Raw genomic sequence first — 25,052 nt, forward strand, 5'->3', positions numbered from 1 at the left:
CACAGTCTTCAACCACAACAAAATCTACACAATTCCTTAAGTTTATCATCTTTCTCACTGTCTCCTACCCTGAGGTCCTCTCTTTGCTCTTCCAGTTTCAATCTCTGGCTGATCAGTACCATGCTCTCTTTCATGCCCTCACCTCCTTGGCACCGCTTCTACGCTCGATTAGTCCATCACCAAAGCCCTCAAACCTGGCTATATGGAACACTTCCCACTCCATGACAAGAGCTAAGCAGCTGACTTCATCTGAAAACACACAGCCACACTCACTGGTCTCTGAATTTCATGACCACAAACCCTTAGGTGGGCCCTGCCTAGTAGTCATGCTAGGTGCCCTTGTCCGTTCACCCTCGCAGTCTAGATGATGACTATTTAGTACATTCTCATCTCTCAAATTGCCAAAACCTTACTTGCATATTTCTTCTCATCAATATCCTAGACAAAACCCAAGGAAACAAGAAAACTGCCCCCAGGCCCTTGTACCACATCTCTACCGCTGTTATTTTTCTAGCTCAGTGTTTCTCAAACTTTTGGATCTCGGAACTCCTTTACATGTTTATGAATTATTAAGGACTTACAAGGAGCTTTTCTTAATGTGGATTATTCTTATCATATTTTCTATGTTAGAAATTAAAAAGGATACATTTTTAAAATATTAATTCATTAAAAAATGAATAAACCTAGTCCATGGTGATATAAATATATCTGTATGAAAAATAATTATATATTCTAAGGCAAAAATATATTGTGAGTAAAAAAGCGATTTTATGTCTTTGTAAATATCTTAAAAGTCTAACTTAATGGAAGACAACTGCATTCAATCTGTTAAAATTTCATTGAAGGAAAGAAGGATTTCAGCCTCATATAAATTCACAGTTAGAAATGGAAGAATTATTTTAATAGCCTTTTTAGATAATTGTGAATATTCTTCTATGACACAACAAATCTCAACCACTGATAGCTTCCTTTTTAAAAAAAGTTAATAGGGGCACCAACTTATTTTTCCAAAACTTGGTAAATAAAAGGAAAGTATAGAGCATTCAAGTGATAGTTTTTTAAAGATTAGAAACTGAAATTGTATCAGAGAACTTTTCTCACTGTTATATTAAAATCCAGAATCTATCTTGCACTTTGTATAGACCTTTTATCCACACAGGATTCTGTAACAGCCTGTACTGACCAACTGGAAAACATGTGTCCCTAACTTACACAGATCTTCCAAATGTTGGCACATTTACACTATATGAAAATATAATCACATTCATTAATATCACCACTATTTATATCAGGAAAGTCTAAGTATCAGGAAACTGTCATATGAAAATTTCAGTTTGTTCATATAAAAATGATGTTCCATGAAAAATATAGCAAATTCAGGAAGTAACTCAAAACTACTGCTCAAGCTTCCTCAGACCACCTGGCAGAAAGCAGGGGCTGTGCTCATGCACAATTCCCATTTAGTGAGTCCCAATTTTTAAATGCCATGTACTCAAGGGTGAGATTTAATAAAAATTCAATAACTTTTACTGCTTCTTCAAGGACATTCTGAAGTGGAATTGGATTTATAATTTTTATTCTTATTCTTGTTACTGTGAATGCCCGGTAGTGAAGAGCATGATGACCACTCACCCTGCTTGGCCCGGTGTCACCGCTCAGCTGGCGTGAGCACATCAGCAGCCCTACCCACTGCTGCCTTCAGATCCAGCCATTCAAATACAACACATGGAAAATGCTCAAGTCTCAGGATTATTGTGAAAATAAATGTGACTGTAGGCATTCCTGACAAATTCTCAGACTCCCAGGGATCCAGTGACCACACTGTAAGAGCAGCTGTTCTGGATGAACTCTCCATGCTCCTGCAAGAGGTCACCTCCTTCTCAGACAATGCATCAGGTATTTCTTCCTTTTCTCTCCTACATCGTCAACTTTCTCCACTCTCTATGGAGTCTTTGCCACTAGCATACATTATGCTGTTATCTATCCATCTTCAAAAAGCCACCCTCCTCCTCCCCATCCAGCCATGGCCCCATTTCTTGCCTTTCCTTTACAGAAAAACTCTCCAGAAGAGGGCCTGGCATGGTATGCAGGAGTAGAGGCAAGGGGAGGAGGGCTCTCCGTACATATGAATGAGAAGTGAAATCAGCACCCACTCATTAATCAACCCGTTCTGGAATTAAAAAGAAAAATAAACCCAGGCACCTGACATTCCTAAAGGTTTTCTAATATACCAGCAACATAATACAAACCTGTTTAAGAATTCTTTTTAATTTACTCCTTGCAGACAGTGTCTAGCCACCACATTGCACACACCCCCCTATGATTTCAGACATCAAATATTAACACAAAGTGAGTAATGCAAAAAGAAAGGGGGTTAATCAGACATCTTGAGAGAAAGAAAAAAATAACACTGATTCAATGAGAGCTGCTAATGAGGCTTTTTGTTTTGGTAGATTAATTTGGGAGTCTGATGACTAAGAAGAAAATGTAAGCGTCTCAGGTGACTGCTGTTGATTATTATCAAGTTTTTTTTTTTTTAATTAAAGAGATACCTTTGCTTAATTCTATAGTTTATGAATTTCAGATATTTGTCTGAACTCTGTGTCCACCCTAGTAGTATGGAAAAGTTTCCTCATTAGCAAATTGAAAGACCTCTTCTTATTGATTCTGGATTAAATTTGACAGATGATGAGCATTTGAGACTGTGAACTGCTGATGTTTAAATACATTACCCTAATACTCTTTAAGCATTGCCAATTGTAAACCTCATTAACTCCCAGCATGTGGCCAAGGCCTGGATTTCTTCGCTACAGCCTCACAAAGTGAAAACAGGTATATAAAAATGATTTTATCATCAACAACATTATTATATCCTCCTTCACCTTGTGAAGTATTTTAAAGGCCATATTTTTTCCCTAGACAGATAAAAAGCAAACACAAGAAAGGGAGAACACACTATTTACAGAGTCACACATTTTAAAACCCTAGATTTCACTTTTTCTCTTTTTGATATCCTTACTCCTCATGCCTGAAAGTGAGTATCATTCCAGGTCTGATTCTCTGTATTCTGAAGAGAAAGTAGGGATGCTGATTACAGGGCTATCATTTCAACTCAACAGAACTGAAGGGCAAGGGAGTAAGTTAGATGTATCAGCTGGGCACTAAGAAATCAGGATTTCAGAACTTTCCTTTTCCAAAAGAAGAGCCAACTGTTGTCCTCACATAGGGTGCAAAGAGATTCCATACCTGAGAGGGAGAATATGTATGTAGTTAATTCATACATGATTCCAGGAAACTGATTAGATGCCAGAGTCACCCAGTGCCCGGACCGGACAGGCTGGGCATGGACTTAGAAACAGTAGAAGCATCCTGAGCTCAAGGCTGGCCACCCATCTCTTAGCTTATGCCAGAGAGGAAGTTCAGGTATCAGGGGAAATAGCCTTTAACCTAGTCCTCTCAGTTAATAACTGAGACATAGGTTAATAACAAAAGCAAACCACAAATAGAAACACAGACCCAAAGCTCAAAGGACACACACAAAACTTTTTTACATTGTAAACGGTCATGTGAACAATGTATAAAACTACACTCAGGTGACATAAAAAAAAAAGCTTCATTTCCTCTTTAAACAAAAATATAATAATGATAATCAAATCTAAAAGATACATCAAAAAAATCAAACAAGTCAAACAGTATCAGGCAACTCGCACTGTTTAGCTAAGGTAAGAAGTCTAGGCCCTGAGACCTACTTGCTTCTCCACAGAGGTGGTGGTGACAAGTTCTCCCAGCCCGCGAGGCCATCAAAAAAAAAAAGCTTCCAAGTCCTGAGCAGTCTCTTTTCATCTCCCTCAAGAAACCATAAATTGATGAAGCCCACTACTAACTTGATTAAAACAATGAAATGGGGAAATCTCAACATAACAATCAAAGGGAAAGGTGGAACAGTCAAATTAACCATGATCAATAGTGGAATGTTGTTGCATAGTCAACTCATGCCAGTCCAGTACCCTGATTCGCATCACCCACGATAGCTCTCCCTGGATGGTAAAATGAAGACCCCAATCCTTAATATGAAATCTAAGTTCCTACACAGTCTGACCTCCGCCTCTGTCTTCCACCATCATGCCCTGAACTTTCCATGCTCTAGGCATACTGGTCTCTGCATTTCAGAATGTGACTAGGGCCTTTGCAACCACTGTTGCCTGTCTACAATGCTGTCTGCTCTCTCCCACCCTCTTTTACTACCACCCCTTGCCCACACACACACTCCTAGAGCTCAAATCTCATAGGGGAATCCTTCTTGACCTTCCAGAACTCATGAAACCCCTTCATTATCTCTCATACCATGCCCTTCCTTCATTGTACTTTACACATCAGCTCACATATATTTGTGGTGCTCTGATTAAATTTAGAAGCTCCAAGAGGGCAAGCACTATGTGATTTCCACCCACCATGTGACCTTCAATCAGGCACAGACAGTGGATTCTGTGCTGAATGACTGACTGGACAGCACGGGAGGCTAATCAAGTCACAATCTCATGAATTACTACATTAGAACCAAGGGAGCTCCAGGAAAAAATTAGCCTTTTGCCCCGAGTCCATGCAGCACACATGTATTTAACTTCCATGCCTGGAGTTGAGCTCAACTCTACCCAGAGCTGAAATTGCTGGGCAGGGCAGTAACCTCATGGAGGAGCAGGGGTCTCTAATGACTGGATCTAGTCAAAGGCTCCCAGTGGAAAACAGCTGTTTTCAGACTGATTTACCTGTCTCCCCCAAATTCTTTGTAACTAGAGGCTTTTTAATTCCCCAGAGAAAATAACTACGTGGTGACAGGCTACTAAGGTTGTGTAACAAATTGAATGGCTTAACACAACAGAAGTTCATTCTATCTCAACCCTGGAGAACAGAGATTCAAAATCAAGCTGTCAGCAGAGCTGTACTCCCTCAAAAGGGAGGTTCTTTAGGGGACAGTCTTTCCTTGTCTCTTCCAGCTTCTTCTTCCACATATCCCCTGGATAATGGTCATATCACTCCTCTATGCCCTCACCGCCTCCTGCTCTTGTCAATATCTGTTAAATCTCTCTCTGCCTCTGCTACCTATGATAGCATTTAAGGCACAGATAACCAGGGTAATTTCTTCATCTCAAGATCCTTAATTTGACCACATCAGCAAAGACACATTTTCCAAATAAGATCACATTTCCAACTTACAAGGATTATGACTTACTATCTTTCAGTAGCCATTATTTAGCCTACTATAGTGAATAACCAGAATTTGAAGTACAGTGTCCATCCCCAAATACTCTTGGGCTTTCATAACATAAAAGGATAACAAGTCCTTCTTAGAAGAATTATTCTAGTTAAATTAACATGAAACAAAGACCAGATATTGGACTGGACACTGGAGATACTCAAATATACAGAAATGGTCCTTGCACTCAAGAAAGCATAGCTAGCAGACCAAAACCTATCAAAAAACTAGAACTTGCCAATTCACTGTGACAACTGGGTCAGCAGTGCTACCATATTTTCAAACCCTAAGGCTGTCAATCTGCAAATAGTTTTTCAAATTTTAATGAAGTTATGGACTCAAATCCCTTCAGTCAGGCAGGGTAGGAGATGACAATGCAGAAGAGCCTGGTCAGATGAATGGAGGCCACACCAGCGCTTTCCCATTGTTTGCTGTGTCTGTGGAACTTCCATTGGCCAACATGTGGCTTCTGTCCTGAAAAGTTTTCAAGGAACAGTAGTTGATTTGGGAGGATGATGTGTGACTTGTTAACTTGACAAATGTTTCCAAAGAAAGGGAAAGGAAGGGGAAATGAAAGCATTTGCAGTTTTACATTGAGACAGATGTATGGTTATACCTATTTTGAAGTACTGAGGAGCTGTGCACCAGGGTTAGGCTTAGAGAAAATGGCAAGTGAACTTCTGAAGGGGCCAAGTATGAGCCCAAACACTGGCCTATGCTACCAGCACAACAAGGGTAAATGCCTCGGATGTGTTCTTCAACTTGCTTGCTCTTTTTGAAAAGAAATATCCAATATGTATAGTAAAACATAAAATATTTCTACTTTTAGTCCCAGGAATCCTTCTCTAAGTTCTTCTAAGGAAGTATTTAAACAGAAAGGGAAAATACCAAATGGATAAAGATATTCAGATCAATATTATCCAGTGTAAAAAACTAAAAATTTAAATAACTTTATAAGGGAATGATTTCATAGTTAGATTAATTTGATAGAAAGTGACAAAGCTATCTAACATTGTTAATATGAACAGCAGAAGGAAACATTAAAATTGATTGATATGCTCTAAAAATTATTACAATGATCTCAAATTCTTAAAACTACTGATGCAAGTTAACTAGTCATGGAAGATAACAAAAAAATTCAAAATATTTGTGTGATGGTGAGATAATAAATGGTATTTTCCCTTCTGGAATGAGGCATTTATTGTTAATACTGTATTTGCAACTGAAAAAATGAGTTAGTCATAAGGCAAAGAATTGGGCCATCTAAGGTTTTCTCTGTCACAGTATAACCTGAAATTTAAGATAATACAAATTCTGAAAGAAAATGTCAAGTTAAAAGAGGATTGTGAGATTATGAGGGAAAAGGCAGGTCAGAACAATAAAAAGATCAAGGTTGTTGGAATCAGAAAAGCCTGGTCACCTTCTGGCAGCAAACTGCTTGATTACTGAATGCCTCAATTATCTCACATGCGAAACTGGGAAAACAAAGCCAATACTTCAGATTTGTTATAAACTTTGGAAAAAATATACTTATATTATATAGTTTAATTCATGTCATATCATATAATATCAAAAGTTACTAATAAAATGTCTTACTTTCTTGGCATCTAATGCATTTAAGGTTGAAAATTCATAGGTTGTATGTGAAAAAGCATGTGTTCATGGCAGTAAAGATAGAAAAAACAGCAAAGTATACTAGAAGGTATTATCAATTACATAAAATTAATGCCCATAACTGTATTAATGTCATTAGAAATAAAAATGGTTCACCAAGATGACAAAACCAAATTAAAAAATCCTTCTATTCTAAATTTAAATAGAAAATGTGATTTGAACTTTTGATTTTTTAAAAGTATATTTCCCCATTCTTCACTGAAGTCAAAATAATAGTAATAGGTCAGTACCCACTTCTTTATATCTAAGTACCATTTCTAATTAGAAGGAACCAGGGATTATGAAATAAAATTGGTTTCCATACAATGGGAATATATGGCAGACACCACCTTCACCAGTGGTTCACCAAGCAGCATCAAGGCAAAAACAACATGCCTCCAAAGGAGATATGATTGGAAGTACAGAATCTCTCCTAACTTATTTACCCAAACAATTAACATGAACTGTCATTGGGAAGCAAGTAGACAACTCCACAACATGGGATCTTCAAGAAAATAAGTGGTCTGGATTTTAAAGGTCAGTGTTATGAACAAACAATAAAAGGGTATGTTCTAGATCTAAAGAGTTATAACAACTAGATGTAACACAACAACCTTGACTGGATTCTGGATTAAAAACAAAAAACAAAATGCCACTTAAAGTGGGGAGTGTGTTGAGAGATCTGGTATACTTGAGTGTGGACTGGATATTAGATGATGTTTGACAAGACTAGTAACTCTTCTTAATATGATTATGACACATGGTGTGGTGGTTATGAAAGAGGATGTGCTTATTTGTAGAAGATAAATTCTAAAGTGTTGCAATGTCCACAATTTAGCCAAAAAAGGAAATTACCTGCATATGCTTGTGTATAGAAAGCATATGGATAAAAGAAAGCTCACAGGTGGCAAAATGTTAACAGTCAATCGAAGTGAAGTTACATTTTGGACATTCATTGTACTCTTTCCATTCTTGTAGTTCAAAAAAATTTAACCTATCAAGAAAATAATTCATCTCACACTGAGTCAAATAATCTGAGTTGCATGCAGCCTGGTCACATTTCTTAGCATCATAAGCACAGGGGTGTTGCTCAGAAAAGTATCTACCAGAATTTCTGTGTTTTAGCTAGATTTTCTTGCATGGACTATAGTGAATTATATCTCAGTCTCTCCACCTGCTAAGACTTTACATTTTCCTATCCAGCAAAGAATTCCACCTTGGATGGAGGTTCTTGCCAATTATACTTGGCTACTAGAGGACGGTGGTGTTCACATCAGCCAGAGTCTGGGCACAAAATTCCACACTAATGGTAAAAACCAAGCGTAATCTTAAAAAGATTAGGTAATTCTCCCTTTAAAAATGTAAACAGAGAAGACTGATGGGTTGGGGGAGGTCTGGAGGGAGAATCCAAAGGTATTTTGCAAAGTGTCCTCTTGAATTTTGGATGGTTCAGTCTTTCTCTTCCAGCTTCGGCAGAACACCTTTCTTAGAGATTTGCAATCATCATATTATTCTGGCATAGCATTTAATCACATGAGATTTAAAAGTTTTTTTGAGCAGAAAGAAAATGAAACAGTTAATATTCATAGATAAATTTTATATTTACTCAAAAGTTTTACAGTTGCCTTGAAAAGAACTTACAAACGTGCACATATCTTCACATTCATCAACTACAATAGTTGTGAAACTACAAATAGTTCTTTAAGCTATGTAAAAAAAAAAAAATTGCACATATCAAATCCCCAGTTGTAATGAGAACACTGAAATGTTAAGGATGTATATCTAAAATAATATATTTGTTGCAATGGGTCAAGAAAATGCTGAGAGATGGAAGGTATACAATGATTTCCAGATCATGAAAATAACAGAAAGCTGTTTCAAACAAAAAAATTAAATAATTAAAAATAAACATACCCATCTTTAGTCTGATCCACCACACCACTTAAAAGTTCCACAGTTTTTGGATTAGGCTGGCTTTCTCCAAAAATGTTCAAATATCGAGTGACGAAGTCATTGGGAGACATGAAAAATTCACCATTTTTTTCAATGCTTGCATACTGTGTTAAAAAAGAGAGAGAAACATATTTTATCCTCAAAACTATATAATCATGAGATCTTCGCGTGAAAAAACTGAAAGTAGTTAAAGGATGAAATATCAGGTATTATAATAAACTCTTTACAAGGACAGTTATTTCCCATCATGTCAAAAAAATAACAAAAGTCTGCCAAGTTTTGTTTATCTACCCACGGCTCTCAATGGGGGGCAACCTGATCTGTTTGTCCAGCTTACAAACACCAATGTTCCCTAGCAGCCAAGTACAACCTCTGAGAAGTAGCCTTTGTCTATATGCTCCCTGCCTCTTTCCGAAGAATCTTCTAGGGTTACAATTCCTCTGTTTGGAGGGCATTAGGTGGTGTCTGAAGATAATTTGATTGTCATAACTTGGGAGAAGGAGGTGAGTTACCGGCATCTACTTGGTAGAGGCCAGGGATGCTAATAACAGTCCCACAGTGAACAAGACAGTTCTTACAACCGAGTGATCCAACTCACAATATCTATAATGCTGATGCTGAGAGACTCTGGTTGATAGATATTTGGAAATACAGTCTAAGCCTTGTCCTTCAACAAGGGCATATTGGTTTTTGGTTTTATGTTTTTGGTTGTTTTTGTTTTGTTTTGTTTTTTTAAGTAGAATTAATTATGAAGTCATAGATGAAAACAAGCTAATTCTTTGGCCCCATTTCTGCTCCAAGGGCATCAACGATACAAGAAAGATTGATAAACAGGTAAAGTTGGAAAACAAACTATATTAACTGTGTGGTTTCTTCTGGAATTTTGTGGATGCAAATATGAAATGTTGCTTCAGTTAGTATCTTCTCCATCCTAGAGCAGCAATGGCCAGTGAAAATTAAATGCATGCCATCACGGTTCCCCCATGTGAGTGCGGGTGTGATTCATTCCGGCTCACACATTCCTATTCTGTGAATGCCCATGATCTTAGGAAATATTGAGAAATATTTGGGGATCATGTGGTATCCTTATTGAGCAGGAAAGGACCTCAGAATCTGGGAATGGAACAGTGATTTAGGGCTGTGGAGGTGGGGACAGGGAGCTACAAGAAGGGCTAATGGGGTGACAGAAACCAATCTGATGGCCCCAGTGATGGCGGAGCACAGGAGAGTAACTTGCATAATGATGGCCTCTCAGTTCCCTCTGTAACCCCAGAGTTGAGTCCTACTGAAACTATTTTTTTAAAGTCACTTTTTATTCCTACATTTTAATTCCAAAGCAGGAGAAGCTCTTGTTTAATTACTCATCTTTGGAATCCCTTCAGGCCTGGGTTATCTCTGCTTCTTCCCACCTGTTTGACCTCAAGTAAGCAGCTAGACTTTCTGGGCCTCTGGCTCCCCTGTAAAATGGGCATAAGATTGATGCCAGAAATAACTGAATAATCATGTGATATACTCAGCAAAATATCCTGTACACAAGAAGCTCTTAAAAGTTTTGCATTATTGTTTTTTTTTAAACATTTTCTTAGTATGGTACAAAATAAAAACTCAAAGATTGCCCAATAACCTTGCTATTCTTCAGTCAGAATTGAACTAAACTTTTGGAAAGCATTTAAGAATCAATCACATTTTGATTTTCCTAACTGAGGCAAGACGAGTATGAAGAAAATGTTACTGTTAATTACAATCTTATAATTTAGAGATATACTTATAGTTGCTCGTAGTAGTGAATAATTTATTTAAAAACAAAATTTAGCTTTTTTCCCACCAACAGACATTTACATTTTTTAATAAAGCCTTTCTGGGGTATTTTTAAATAAAACTAATGTAACCAGTTTTATATATAGCATTTGACTCAATTCCTGGCAACTTGCAAAGGCTAGACTCCTGGAAGAAAAATTTGTTGAGTCAAAGGAGAAGGAACTTTCAGACTCTTCATACTTATTATCACACTGCTCTCCAGAAAAGACTGTACCAATTTACACTCCCACCAGCAGTGAGTGTACATGCCCTTTCCCCCCTTTGTCCATCATGTTTGTTGCAAATACTTTTCCGGTTTGATATTTTTATATAATTGAGCCTGTAGATTTTTTTCTCCTTTACAGTTTCTTCCATTACCTTTAAGTATAGAAAATAATCCTTTCTTATCTCAAAATTAAATATTCACCCAGATTTTCTCTTAGTTTTCTTTTTAAGTACATTTTGATTTCACATCTATATATAACTTTAAATGGTACTTTATTTTTAATGGGGTTTGAAGGAAGAAATCTACAGTTTTGTTTCCCACGAGTGAGTGCCAGGATGGACAGACCATTCTTGTCATCACTACAGTAGGAAATGCTTCAGGACTTTCCTTGTCAATTAACCTGCTGACTCTTGCAAGATCATACGCACCTTAACTGCTGTAAGTAGAGAGCACACTTGTGGTGAGGAATTTTTCCTGTCTTTCTTAGTGTTCAAGTTCCTGGGCTGATGCCTGCCTGGCAGGCAGTGAATTATGTTCAGCAAATACTTGTCAAATGAATGAAAGATAAAATATTGTATTACTTCCTTCTTGTAAGTTCACTTGGTCATGTTCACTCTCTGTCCCCAAAAGACCTTTGGAATCATTGTCAGGTTGCTATATAACATAAAAAAAAATTCCAGAGGAAATGCAAAATAAAGCTATAATGCAACACCACTCCTCATGCACAAGATAATCAAAAGAAATAACAAGTGCTGGCAAAAATGGGGAGTAAATCTGACACTGGTGGTAGGAGAGTCAACTTGTGAACCACTTTAGAAAACTGCTTGGAAATATCTTCGATATAACTCAGCAATTTCAATCATAAGTACATCTACAATACACACATGCAGAGGTATATAGAGATATACATCCACTCACCAAAAAATATGCTTTAGCAATTTAATGACCACAACAGTATTGTTGAGGGGGAAAAACGGAAAATAACTCAAAAGTCAACCAACAGCAATAAAAAGAAAAAAAACTAACACTAATTACACATGAAAATAACAATGAATCTTACAACTAAAGCAACAGTAAAATAAATTAGACAGATGAATATATGTGTATGATTCTATCTATATTGGACTAAAAGCCAAGTAAAGCTAATGAATATTGACAGATGACATCTGGTCACCCTTGGGAGGGTGAGTGCTGACTAACAGGTTATCAGAGGGCTTTTGGGGTGCTGGTTACAGTAGTTTGATCCCTTTGTGTACCCTTACGATTTATGCACTTGATTCATAGCTCAATAAATAGTGAGCATTGAAAAAATCACTGAGCGATTTTATCTGCTTCATTTTTTTAGATGTGAGAAGTCATCTCTTAAATATAACATGTTAACATTGGCACAGAAAACACAATTTTCTTTTCAAAACCAGTTCATCACTAAAGCTAGAATTGTCTGCTTGTGATCGCAGTAAATATATCATCCTTAGATGTTGGAATGATGTAAATCATAAAAATACATTGACAAAGGTAGCTCTGGAGTCTTGCAGCAGTGAAGAGAGGGTCCCATATCTTTAAAATCTAATTTAATCCTTCCTTGGGAATAAATTTTACAAGTGACCTGAAGTCTCTCTCCTTTACAATTTTTTGCAGGTTTTAATATGAGTAAACAAATACAAAAATTACACAATGGGAAGACAATTGAGAATTCCTAGCACAATCCAAAAAAACAGTTATTTTCATGGTTAATTTTATTTGTCAATTTGATTGGCCATAGGGTGACCAAATTAAACATTTCCAGCTGTGTCTGTGAGGGTGCTTTAGGGTAAGATTTGAGACCAAGGACTCGGTAAAACAGATTACTCTCCCCAAAGTAAACATGCATCATCCAATACACACTGAGGGCCTGAATAGAACACAAGGATGAGGAATTAGGAAGTGAACCCCCTTTCTCTTGCCTATTGGGACAATGAGCTCTTGCTTGAGCTGAGACATCTCATCTCTTCTTCGACCCAGATTTACACATCTGTTGTTAGGCTTCTGACTCAAACTGAATTATACTGTAGCTTACTCATGTCTCCAGCTTGCAGATCCTGAGACTTCTCAGTCTCTCCAATTGATCGAATGAGCCAATTCCCCATAATGAATCTCATTAAATAAATAAATAGGTATGTAGAAATGGACCATGAAAGTTGACATCTGTGGAGTCATTTTAAAAATAGAGTCGATCAATTGTTACCAAGAAAGTACACTACTTCTCTCACTTGAACTGGGTCAAAGAATCTTTGGACTGGGCCAAAATGCAATTGATTTAAGAAACAATCAACCAAACAATTGCTTGAAAAATCATCCAGAGCTTGAGGACTTTTTGCCAGAAAATAGAATAAGTAATCAATTATGTGTAGCCACGTACTTTTCAGCTCTTTAAACACCAATTAACTCTTCCTTTTCACTAAACCACTTAGCTCATCCTCCACTCTTCTTTGCTTAAAAATCTCCAACTTTGTCCCTTGTCAGCATGTAAAATGAGTACCTCAAACTGTAATTCATTGAACCTAAATAAATGTACTTGTGCCTTCTAATGGCCTCCTGAATTAGAGTAAGCTAACAAGACAGATATAGATATATAGAGATATAAATATATAGACCTCTACTGGTTTTGTTTCTCTGGAGAACTCTAATAAGCTAATTGTCATCACCAAGAAACATCACCTCACCCAATGAATATAATAGCAAAGAGAGTCAGAAAAGGAATCTATCACTATATGCTCAGAAGGTAGGGGTCCTATCTGACCTGCTCACCAACAGTCATTTCATAAACACCCATAATCATCAGTTGTCCAATTTTTGCCACAAATCATTCACTTCTTAGGGCTGAAGGGCAAATTCTCCTTGACTATTTTCCAGTCACTAAAAAACATTTTACACACCAGATTCACTGGATCTGACCATTCTTTACCCCATTTGGAATAAAATAATTAAAAATTTGAGTACAAATTGAGTATCTTATATTAAGTAATTACTGTTCATTTTATTAGGTTCACAATAGTATCATGGCCATTAAGGAAATTATCTTATGACTTGAAACTGTATGCTTAATGTGTTTAGGGTGAATTATGATGATATCTAATGTATGCTGAAATATATTAGTAAATACATACATGTGAAACTAATGTATGTACTAGCATGATATTTATTTATATTAGGTGGCTGGTTATGTGGGTGCTTACTGTACTATTATTTTCTGTGCTTTTCTAAATTATTAATTTGTAAATAGCAAAATGTTGAAATTGTAATTAAGGAAAAAACAAAAATGTAATTAAGAATCAGAAACGGTCAATTAATAAATATGTTGTTGATCAAAGAAATGAAAATTTAAAAGAAGATATAACTTCAAGAAAACAGGTGTAAAGGTTTTTGTTTCTGCTTCTGTAGTTTTAAAATAATAACCTGAATCAATCACATAAAGTGTCATAATATCCCGTAATGTGGAGAAATGCAAACTTCCATTCTACTATCCAAAACATGTAATGATAAAACTTGCATGCATGGCGGGCTGCTAAGAGGCAGTGTAAGGGAGCAAAATCTGAATCCTGAAAATCTGTCTTTTTTTAAGAGATATTCATGTATATAAAGAAAAATAACCCTGTCTTCTTCTGTGTCCAGAGAAAACCTAATCTCCTTAACTTTTATCAATGGAGGAAGGAGTACCCTAACTCTGCACAACTGTGCTGTCCTTTTTGGGGTTACTTTCAACAGCCAACCACCCCACCACATGTCTTTTGTCTCTAGCTGAAGATATTTAAGGAGGTGACTGAAGCCATTTTGTGGAATCACTCACTTTCACTGGGTACCTCCCACGTATATAGGAGGTATACATGTTACACTAAACTTTGTTCATTCCTTTTCCTCTTGTCAATTTATCTGTTGTTTATCTGTTGTTTATCTGTTTATTTGCCAGTCTAGAAGAACTCAGGGGTATACACAAAGATTTCTCTTCTATCCCTGCAGCATCAAAAGTCTTTAAATGTTCTAAACTCAATCTTTAATCCAAGGATGCCTCTAAAATGAATTTATCTGAAAAAAAATGCTAGCTTCATTCAAAAATGTAAGTACAAAGGTATTCATTACAATGATGTTATGATATCAGAGCAAAGCAGATGACTAAATTGCAATCGTTTGAAGTTGTTAGATTAATTATACATAAACAACCATATGCAAGCATATAAAGTAGCAATAAAAATACTGTAGAAATGCACTCAATTATAGGAAAAAGTATTCATAGCATTATTAGATAAAGAAAAACAATGATCCTAAACAGTATTTTACCCCTCCTGTTAGGGAGAAAACCCTACAGATTCAGAGAAAAGGAGATGGATGGATGGATGGATGGATGGATGGATGGATGGATGGATGGATGGATGGATGGACAGATGGATGGGTAGTTGGGTGGGTAGGTGGATGGATGGCTAGTCAGTTAAAAGTCACAAGTTACTTTTCTTCACACACACCTACTTTTTAAATTTTCATCAATTGAGTAAGAACTGGTTCATCCTAAGAAAGTTTTTCAAAATAGGACTTAACTCTTGTCCTGATTTAGCTTTTAACCCACATGGTGCAGCAGACCTCTCCTGACTCGCCCACTGCTCCCCTCAGCAGTGTATTTCAATCTGTCTGTCTGTTCCCCACTCTGTCTCTGGTGAATCCTCTCACCCTCCGCACCTCTGGCCTGTACCCCAGTTCTTGTATGCATAAATAAATGAATCGTTTAAATCTATATATATTTTACTTTTGTTAATAATGAATAATTACAAAAATCCAAGATCAATACATTACATATTACCATTATAATTTGTAATATAACCTACTTTCCTTTTTACTCAGTTTCCCCTCTTCCACTAAAGATACTCAGTTACTTCTGGCTCTACATTTCTAAACAGTACACATCAACTCCTTTGCTCTCTCTTGAGCTATTGGTTTCCTCAATATCCCCATTCTTGTTACTGACACCTGTTTTCTCTTGTCCATAATACGAGATTAGTCATTTTCATCCACTTCCCTTTCTCTAACTTCCCTTTCTCAATTCCCACTCCCACCACAATCCTAATAATCAAGTTCTTAGGGTTTCACCCAAGTATTATACCCAAGTTTGCCCAACTCATGGCCTTGTTATACCAATCAAATCTCAAGCTCACATCCCCATGTCACTAGATTACTCAAAAAACCTTCTCTGGCTTCCTAATGGTTAGCAGAAATGCTAAGTCCCAAGTTAACCTTCTAATTTTTTCATCCACACCAAGGCAGAGTCTTTGGCACAGGGCTGAAGTTCAATAAACATTTGAAGAATGAGTAAGAATTCTTCAACAGGAGAGGACGTTTGCTTCCAAAACCATCTCCAGATCTTCTCTGGAATGCTGTATTCTTCCCTGGATGCCAGTCCAGTCTCCTGTTCCCCACACATCTCCAGCTTCCACTATGTTTAAAGACTCCTCTAGTTACTTCTCCAAAGAACCTTCTCTGATCACCTCACCCCACCACCAAGAGGATCGATCCCTCTTTTCCATTTCTTGTTTGTATTAGCCACACATGCAGATCCTGGGATTAGGTTGATTTTCTTTTTCACCTGTCATGTGCATGTAAACCTAGTCTCCTATATAAAATCTGAGCTCCTTTAAGACAAGGTTATTTCTTGTATTTCTCTTGCACATCCTACTCATCATAGAGTATCAAGATATTTTATTTAAACTGCAAGCTCTCAAAAGACACCTTTTAAATGAATATGAAGCAACACCAAAAGCATGATGCAGACACACAAAAAACATACCAATTTAGGTCATAAATGAAACTGACTACCAAAGACTTTAACTTCCACATCCAGGATAAACATTACCCTCCAATTATTATAAGAACGGCTTGCATAATGAAATTCAAGTATCCTTGGCTGGAAACAGGAATGTTTTACACCACGTCTCACCCTACCTACCATTCCAGTACCATCACCTGTGATTCCAGGTTCCAGGATGCCCCTATGACCAGCTAGTCCCTCCACACACCTGGTACTTTGTCAGTTCATTGCTTCACCTATACAGTTTTCTTGGCCTGGGATCATCTTCCTTTCACCCAAAACCTTCCCCTAACTTCTCCATCTGATAAATACCTATTCATTGTCAAGTCCAGCTTAACATTACCACTTCTCTGTAATTTTAATGACCCTCTCCAGGAAGATGAAATTAGTCCCACATCATCTTCCTGCCAAGCTATATAACGCTTACCAACCAAACTATGTTTTTTTGTTGTTGTTGTTGTTGTTTGTTTTACAATGACTTACAAATGAAGTAAGATACTTAAGGGCAATAACCATGATTTAAGCATCTTTATACCTCCTATACTGAACACTGTACAAAACACACTATAACAACTTTGAAAATAGTGGGAATGGGGGAGAGAGGAATTGGCTTTAACTCTTCTCAAAAGCATCAATTAAAAAAAGCCAGAATTAGAACCATTTTATCCCTCCAGGACCCTTCTTCCCTTATCTGTCATGGATGCTCAGTTTCTCTTTCCTGCTCCCAGGACATGGGTGCAAAGGGCATAATGATGCTGCTCTGCAATGCCCCCAAACTACAAAGAACCCTTGCTAACTACTTTAGCACAGATCAAGTTAGGATATTTATTAGGGAGAAAAATCAAGTCAGAAAGAAGTCACAGAGAATCAGCAAAGTAGTCAGGTTTACAGAGTGCTTACTGCTGATCCATACTTAACTAAAAAGCCCAGCCACCGCAGAGACGTGCCTGGCACAGCCCCCACGGCGCCTCCTTCCCTATTCTTCCCCCACCACAACACCGTCTGCGGTAGATGGTAAACAAGAGATCCTCAGCAAGCGGAGCCAAGGTGGATTTGTGTGGGCACCAAACTATTCATGCCTGATGAGATCACCAGAACCTTTGCCAGATCCACAATCCCTTCTAGAAACTGCTGATCACTATTTTCTTTGGGGACGTTTTCCCATACACCATCCCCTGGAACTCTAAGTCACATGGGACTCTCACTCAGAAGCCAAATAGTTGTAGCCACACCAAGCAAAGACAGCACTTCTGTATCTGGTCCCGAAGGTTTCCTCTCAGGATTCAGGCCCACATACACAGGAACTCTGCGGCTGGCTCTCCAGAACTCCGCATGGAACTCTTTCTCTCCCTAGGTGTACCTGACCAATCCAGTTCACCCTAGTATAGATATGCCTGAGACAGAGAGTGGATGTAGCTTCTGGAAAAGACACATTATTCCAATAGTCTTAACTTCTTCTCTCCAGCCATATGGGCTTCAAAAGGTGGACACAGCTTTTACCAGGCACCTTTCTAATAGATCACCACAAAAGACCAGTAAGTATCCAAGATGTACATCTATTGAGAACTCTAAGGTGTTTCCATTTCTTGTCAGAGGGATGCCTGCAAGTATTGTTCGCCTAGAAAAGCAGAAGATAACAGACAGGTCCTAGGTTCCAGGAGTGATTTAATATTTTGTTAGCTCATGTTAAGAACTCTACATATGTTCTAGGTTCTTTGACCACCCACTCAGGTGCTCTTCTGCTGGTGTCTTACGATATAGAGCTTATATATATGTACTAAAAATTTCTTTGGTTCCTTCATCCACACCTCATCCCAATCACAGTGGCCCCTCATGCACAGAAGACACTAGTCTAGGTAAGAAACAAATGTTTCTCTATTTTCTGGATTTTCATCATCCTGTTGCTTTTCCACCTGTGAATCACTAGTCTGCACTGTCCTTTCTGGGCTAAAAATAAATTAAAAAACAAAAAAAACAAAAACTGCTTTCTTATATAGAAGCCAAACTTCGTTACTATTTTATCCTTTTTTCCTCCACCCAAAGTTATTCATGTTTTTAATCATTTCCTTTTGAAGTCTGTCTCTCTTGGATTTGAACTATTAAATTTCAAGCATTTGCTCATATCTAATGCATATCAGGTCCTGGACACTTTCATGTACGTTTTCTCATTGAATCTTTCCAAGCTTTTGTAATTTCTTTTTTTTTTTTTTTAAGATTTATTTATTTATTTATTTGTTTATTTATTTATTCAAGCAGTGGGTACAGTCAGAAGCGCAGGAGGGTGAGAGAATTCACCAGAGCCAGAGCGGAGAACATAACAGGCAGACTGACGAAGTACACTGCTGAGGGGAGCAGTGGGCGGCAGGCGGCAGAGAGGTCTACGCACCATGTGGGACCCTCACCGGTGGCCGGGGATCGAACCAGCACTGCAGAGGCTTCAGGCAGCTTCGCAACCCAGCGCTCAACCGCTGCGCCACCGGGGAGGCCCCTTTTGCAATTTCTTATTATGAAAATGTTCAAACATGTAGAAAGTAGAGAGGACAGTATATAATAAGCCCAATATTCCATTTCCCAACAATGATTAAAAAATATGAATACCTCTGGGTGGAGGAAGAAAAGGATAAATTAGTAAAGAAGTTTGGATTCTATAGAAGAAAGCAGGGTTTTTTTTATAAATTTATTTTTAGCCCAGAAAGGACAGCACAAGAATTATCATCTAGCTGCCCACTCATTTCTCCCACTCCAAAAAAACTGGATTATTTAAAAGCAAATTTCAGACATCATAATTCCATCTGTAAATACTTCAATGTCTACCTCTAAGAGAAAAATCAGAATGCCATTAGCTGGTCTAAAAATCAACTGATAACAATTCCTTGATAAACCTGTCAGTGTTCAAATGCCCTGATTTCTCCAGATCTTTTTAATAGTAACATATTTTGATGAGGAATGTGATACTCACAGAATTAATCATTTCCTAGGCCACATACTTGGTACATCACAGGAGAACATCAGGTTTCTCACTTGAAGTCTTGGTTTTCTTTACTTACAGCACAGCTGTCTATTTATAATATTCAGAAGGGAGCAGATATAAATCTTTCTAAATTATCTTTACAAAAGAGGCCTTCTTGCTTTTTGAATAATTTAATTCCAGTTATTCTCAGTGTTTGAGATCTGAGGTGGTTTTACTACAGTTTTAATCATGCACGGCCCAATATCACAAAGTAGGTGAAGGGATAAGAAGCTAAGGAAGTAAACATTGTACAGTGTCTATTATGATCTAGCATCTACAATAACTGATACTGAGGTCTCTTCAGAAGTCACCACTGTTGGAATAAAACGATGATGATGATGATGATGATATGACAACAACAATGGGCTTCAACCAAGGAGAGACAAAATGCGTCCTCGCTGGATAAATGAAGGATGATAAAGATGTTTACAAAAAGTTTTATAAGTTTTAGGAGAAAAAGCATATCATCAAACTGCACAGGTCAATCCTGAAAAGGTAAATGGGTTATGAGACTAAATCCCTAAGGAACTCCATTTCAATACCCGATACCTTATGAGATAAAATAAATTAAAATTTAAACTATGTTACCATCACAAACAATGGTCTATACATTTCCAGAATGTTTTAAAAAACAGATATAATTGTAAAGGATCTCTTTCTAAAATCTTAAGTAAAAATACTTTGGGGGATTTTAAAAAAACATAACAATGAAATAGGGAGCTGCTTGAAAATAATCTTTAAAAGTTACAGAACACAAATCAAAAAAGAAACAAAATAGATTCCTTTATACTGACCTTAAAAAATATTGTTCTAAGCTCAGCTGGATCTGCTCTCTTGGTTAAAGCCACCTATAAATAAACATAAAAATGTTTATATTATTAGAACAAAGCTGAAAAATCAAGCTAGCAGACTGAAAGAAAATAAACTCCAGGTTAGAAATTAGTGGATTTCGTTTTTGTACCTAACGCACCAAATTTCCCCAGTGCATAACCTACTCCCTGGATTTTAAATTAGACTCCTTATGTGGCTTCTGGAATGATAACATTCAATGCATGAAACCAGTAAAGCTCCTAATCTGGCTTAATATATATCTTTTTTTTTTTTCAAAAAAAAGAAAAAGAAGTAGAAAAAGAAAGAAAAGTTGAAACAGATTTGTAACCACATGGCACTTTTTCACTATACTCTAGGGTGACCCATACCCTTTCACAGGGGAATATTGAATATTAAGTACAATTTGCTTGTTAACTGTATAAGAGAACACAATTCTTAAAGGAGTTAAGTGAACAAGGCAAATCATATTAACAAACAGAAGGGAATTACTTCCAACAGCTCCACCATGAAGAGGTATGAATGCTTAATTATCCGGGCATGCCCAGTGCAGTGTCCACTTCTTCCTGACTTATAACTTAAGAAATTAGAAGTCTCCAAAGGTATGACTATTATTCCCCCCATTCTAGAAATACAAGGGACTGTGGTTACCTTCCAAGAGCAAAATTTGACAGATTAGCTCAGAATAGGTGTTATGCTTAATTCTCCAGCCCACAAAGTCCAAAAACATCACTGGGGAAAAAGCAAGGCAAACTTGAACATGGCTGCCCCAGGCCAACACAAAAGAGTCCTTATGTGGAACCAAACAGTGGGCTTATTCACCATCTCATCACCCAATCCTGCTGGCAAAAACCGTCATGAGACTGAATTCTCACCAAGCACAGCGTCACCCCCGATACAGCCAAGAAGGGGTTCCTGGAACCACCCCAACACTGGAGCCATGTCCCTATCCATGGGGAGATTTATGCAAATTGTTCTAAATCCCTCCATGTTTGCAAAGGCTCTTCTGAGATCTTTGGACAATGTGTTCTCTGTGTCTATATATGGAACTGCCTGAGCTCCTTGGCTTGCCACTGTCAGGAATAATTTTATTAACTTGTCACTGCAATGGGGTATCCTTTCTGAGACCAGTTGGTGGTCACCTTGTTCCCAAAACAGGACTGATAACTCTTCTAATCATAGTTGAGTGCTTATAACTACCAATGCTATTTATAGCCATGAAAAATTTTTAATCTTTTTAAAAACCTGAATTAGTGTTCTTTGCTGTTCAATTAAACAGGAAAAAACAGACTGCCATCTGACCTAAGACTGATGATAGTGATGGCCTAAAGTTTTCAGGAGATGATTCCCTCCTTACAGGTCTATATTCTGAGAAAAGTGGGGTGAACACTACTGGGGAACACAAGCCAGCATAAAAATGCCACCATCCTCTTCCACCCAAGTTCCACACCTCAAGACGCTACATAAATAACTTCTTTTTTAAGGCATATATGGTGACCCCAGATTATTAGCTGGTTTTCCTTTTAAAAGCGAAGGAATGTTTCCACAAAGTAAACTATTCTTATTCTATCTGAATACCACATCCTTTAAAATCTAATTAATTCACTATGCCATGCACTTCATAAAGCCTTCCTGAGCAAGTTCACTATTTCAGAGTGAACTTTCCCTGCCCTACTTCCCACAGCATTCTTCTACTACTATTTTACTGTGGCTAAAATGCACATTCAATGCTCACCACCGGGACGATACTCAGAGAGAAACAAAGCTTTCACTTTGTTAACTCACCCAGGGTCCAGGGCACAGAAGAAAAAAATCCATACAGTGAACTGACACATATAACTCATATCACCTAATATGTATAAAACACTTTACATTTTTCAAAGCATGTCTATTACCTCACTGGATCCCCACTGCAAATCTGAGTCACATGTAGAAATGAGTGTTGCCCCTAATTTACAGGAGGGGAAACTAAGGCTCAGAGGGATCAACTATTTCCCTAGAAGTGCTTACATTTCTATGGGTTTGAGAGCAGATCCCATATCTTCTATCTTCTACCCTGTTACCTTTTCTTTTTTTCTTTTTTAAAAGATTTTATTTATTTATTTATACAAGCACTGGGTACAGTCAGAAGCACGGGAGGATGAGAGAATTCACCAGAGCCAGAGCGGGGAGCAGAACAGGCAGAGTGACGAAATATACTGCTGAGGGGAGCAGTGGGCAGCAGGAAAGGTCTGCGTGCCATGTGGGACCCTCGCCGGGGGCTGGGGATCTAACCAGCGCTGCAGAGGCTGCAGGCAGCTTCGCAGCCCAGCGCTCAACCTCTGCACCACCAGGGGAGGCCCTACCCTGTTACCTTTTCACTGAGTCATATTATTGGCAGCTTCAAAGTGGCCATAATTAATATAATATAGGTTATGTCTAGAAATCAAGAAGATCCCAATTTCTTCTAACAAAACCAGTTTATTATGTCCATGCAGTGCTGTGTTTAAGAACACAGCTTTACTATCACAGACTGCCCTCAACTGGGAAGCAGGCCTAACCTCCAAACTCACTGGCTGTGCAACCCTGAGTTGGTCCCAGACCTCTCAAACTCATTTTCCTTATCTATAAAATGGGAAGTCCTGGATGGTTGCAACATGCCAGGGATAATCATACAAAGTGCTTAGCACCAAAGAGGGACACAGTTAAAGCTCTCAAACAATGTTATTTGTTACTTGTATTATTTATTGAAAGGTCTATCTTTTTAATTCCTAAAAAATTCTAAATGAAGAGTAACCTGGCTTATAAACTTAAAGGACAATCTTACCATCTTATCATTATTTACCTGAATTTGCATTTATATGAACAGGTTCCACCCAAAAGCAAAATTTTTATATCAACAGTATTACATAAAGTAGCTGGTTTCCAAGCATAACTGGGTACTATATCACCAAGAAGGAAAAGGTTTCTTTGCAGATGATTATGAAATATTCCTATTTGCAATTTAATCAACACAACAATTTTACAATCAGATAACATTTACTCCAAGCTAAGCTTAACAGAAATAGACAGGAAATGGGGTTAGAATTGGAAAAACTACACATTATATACTTTGTCCATACAGTGGAAACATCTACCTTTATTTAACTTTAGTATGGAATTTTCAGGCCAATTCCATAAATCTATGCTTCAAATGGCAACATCTAAGGATCTATGAATATGTAAAATTTTTGACAAGGCAAACATTAGATATAATAGCTTAAATAAGTTATCAGTAGTATTTACAAAACATATATACTAACGAGGTAGAGGCAATAAATAAAAACAACAACAAAACTTCAATGAATGGTTTTAAAAGAGAGTTAGGGAGATGAGTGGCAAGGAGAACAGAAAATTATCTTTTGGAACAAATAAATTCACTCTCATTTAATGCACTAGTGCAGCCAAAGATAGGAGGGCCCCAGAAAAGATATTCAACATGTAGGTTTATTTTAAAAACAGTTTTCTTACATAGGAAACTAGCTGAAGCTATAAGTTCAATAATTTAATTGCAGTTTTACAGAACTATATAATCAAAGTGCTTGCTAGTCTACCAAGGGCAGTGGGGACATACATACACAAGAAAACCTATATTAAACCTATATAAAATATAAAATAAATAAGGATACTAACTTGAGGAAGAAAATACAAAGAAAAGCTTTCACACTGGGAAGCTCTGGAGAGGCAAGACCATGATATCCTTGAAGATATCTGAGTCTTCTATATTCCCAGCTCCGGCAAAGATCGGAAATGCTCCCAAAATGTTAATTAAAGAAGAAGGTCTTCCAAGTAAACAAAAATCAGATCTTCACAATGAAAATAAGTAGCTTCCTTTAAACCAGTAGTTTTCAGTGTGTGGTTACTGCATCATCAGCATCATCTGGGCACTTCTAGAAATACAAATTATCACATCCACATATTGAATCAGAAACAGCAATCTAGAGCTAACAAGTTCTCCAGGTGATCCTGATACTATTAAAATTTAAGAACCACAGTGCTAGCTAATGTCCACATATATCTGATTATGACTGAGGTTCTCAGCTCCAGTCGCACACTAGAGTCACCTGAGAAGTCCTGAAGTTTTATCAATACCAAGATCAGTCATATTAGAATGCAAAGGCCAAGTGAATTAGAATCTCTGGAACAGCTTTCTTTAAAGGTCCATCATGAAGTTATAATGTTTGGCTGGTTTGAGAACTACTGGGTTAGAGCCCAAGGTCCCACCCTCAGCGGACACTTGACCAACTGTACAACACAGACTTCACTCAGTAGTATTTCCCCATCACCCTTCCAAACCTGAATGGTTTGAAAGCCAAGACAAGCACTGGCTTACCCTGAAAAATTTTACTGTCATGATATAATTACTAATATTAGTTATGAAAGAAAAACCAGAAGTAGCAGCTCATGAAAAGCAGATATGATGTGTGGGTGTGGGTGCGCATGTGTGTGCATATGTGTGTGTGTGTGCATGCAGAGACAGCAA

The 25,052-nt window shown here is 37.5% G+C and overlaps 1 protein-coding gene across 7 annotated transcripts in view; it reads right to left on the minus strand.

Moving 5' to 3' along the window:
* The window catches only part of SLC25A13 (solute carrier family 25 member 13), a 170,434-nt gene that overhangs the window by 122,595 nt on the left and 22,787 nt on the right, over positions 1 to 25,052 (minus strand). For 6 of the 7 annotated variants that reach the window (XM_037508135.1, XM_054692375.1, XM_054692372.1 and 3 more), the window contains exons 2-3: positions 20,518 to 20,571; positions 8,822 to 8,964 (exon numbers count right to left, since the gene is read on the minus strand). In XM_037508135.1, coding sequence (XP_037364032.1) covers positions 8,822 to 8,964; positions 20,518 to 20,571 — 197 coding nt within the window. Of the gene's footprint in view, positions 1 to 8,821; positions 8,965 to 20,517; positions 20,572 to 24,202; positions 24,222 to 25,052 lie in introns of those variants that run through there. The other variant, XM_054692376.1, reaches the window with a different exon arrangement.

The sequence above is a fragment of the Talpa occidentalis genome, unplaced genomic scaffold (assembly GCF_014898055.3).
Source record: "Talpa occidentalis isolate TD23 unplaced genomic scaffold, MPIMG_talOcc4v2.1, whole genome shotgun sequence".
In the NCBI taxonomy this organism is placed as follows: Eukaryota; Metazoa; Chordata; class Mammalia; order Eulipotyphla; family Talpidae; genus Talpa; species Talpa occidentalis.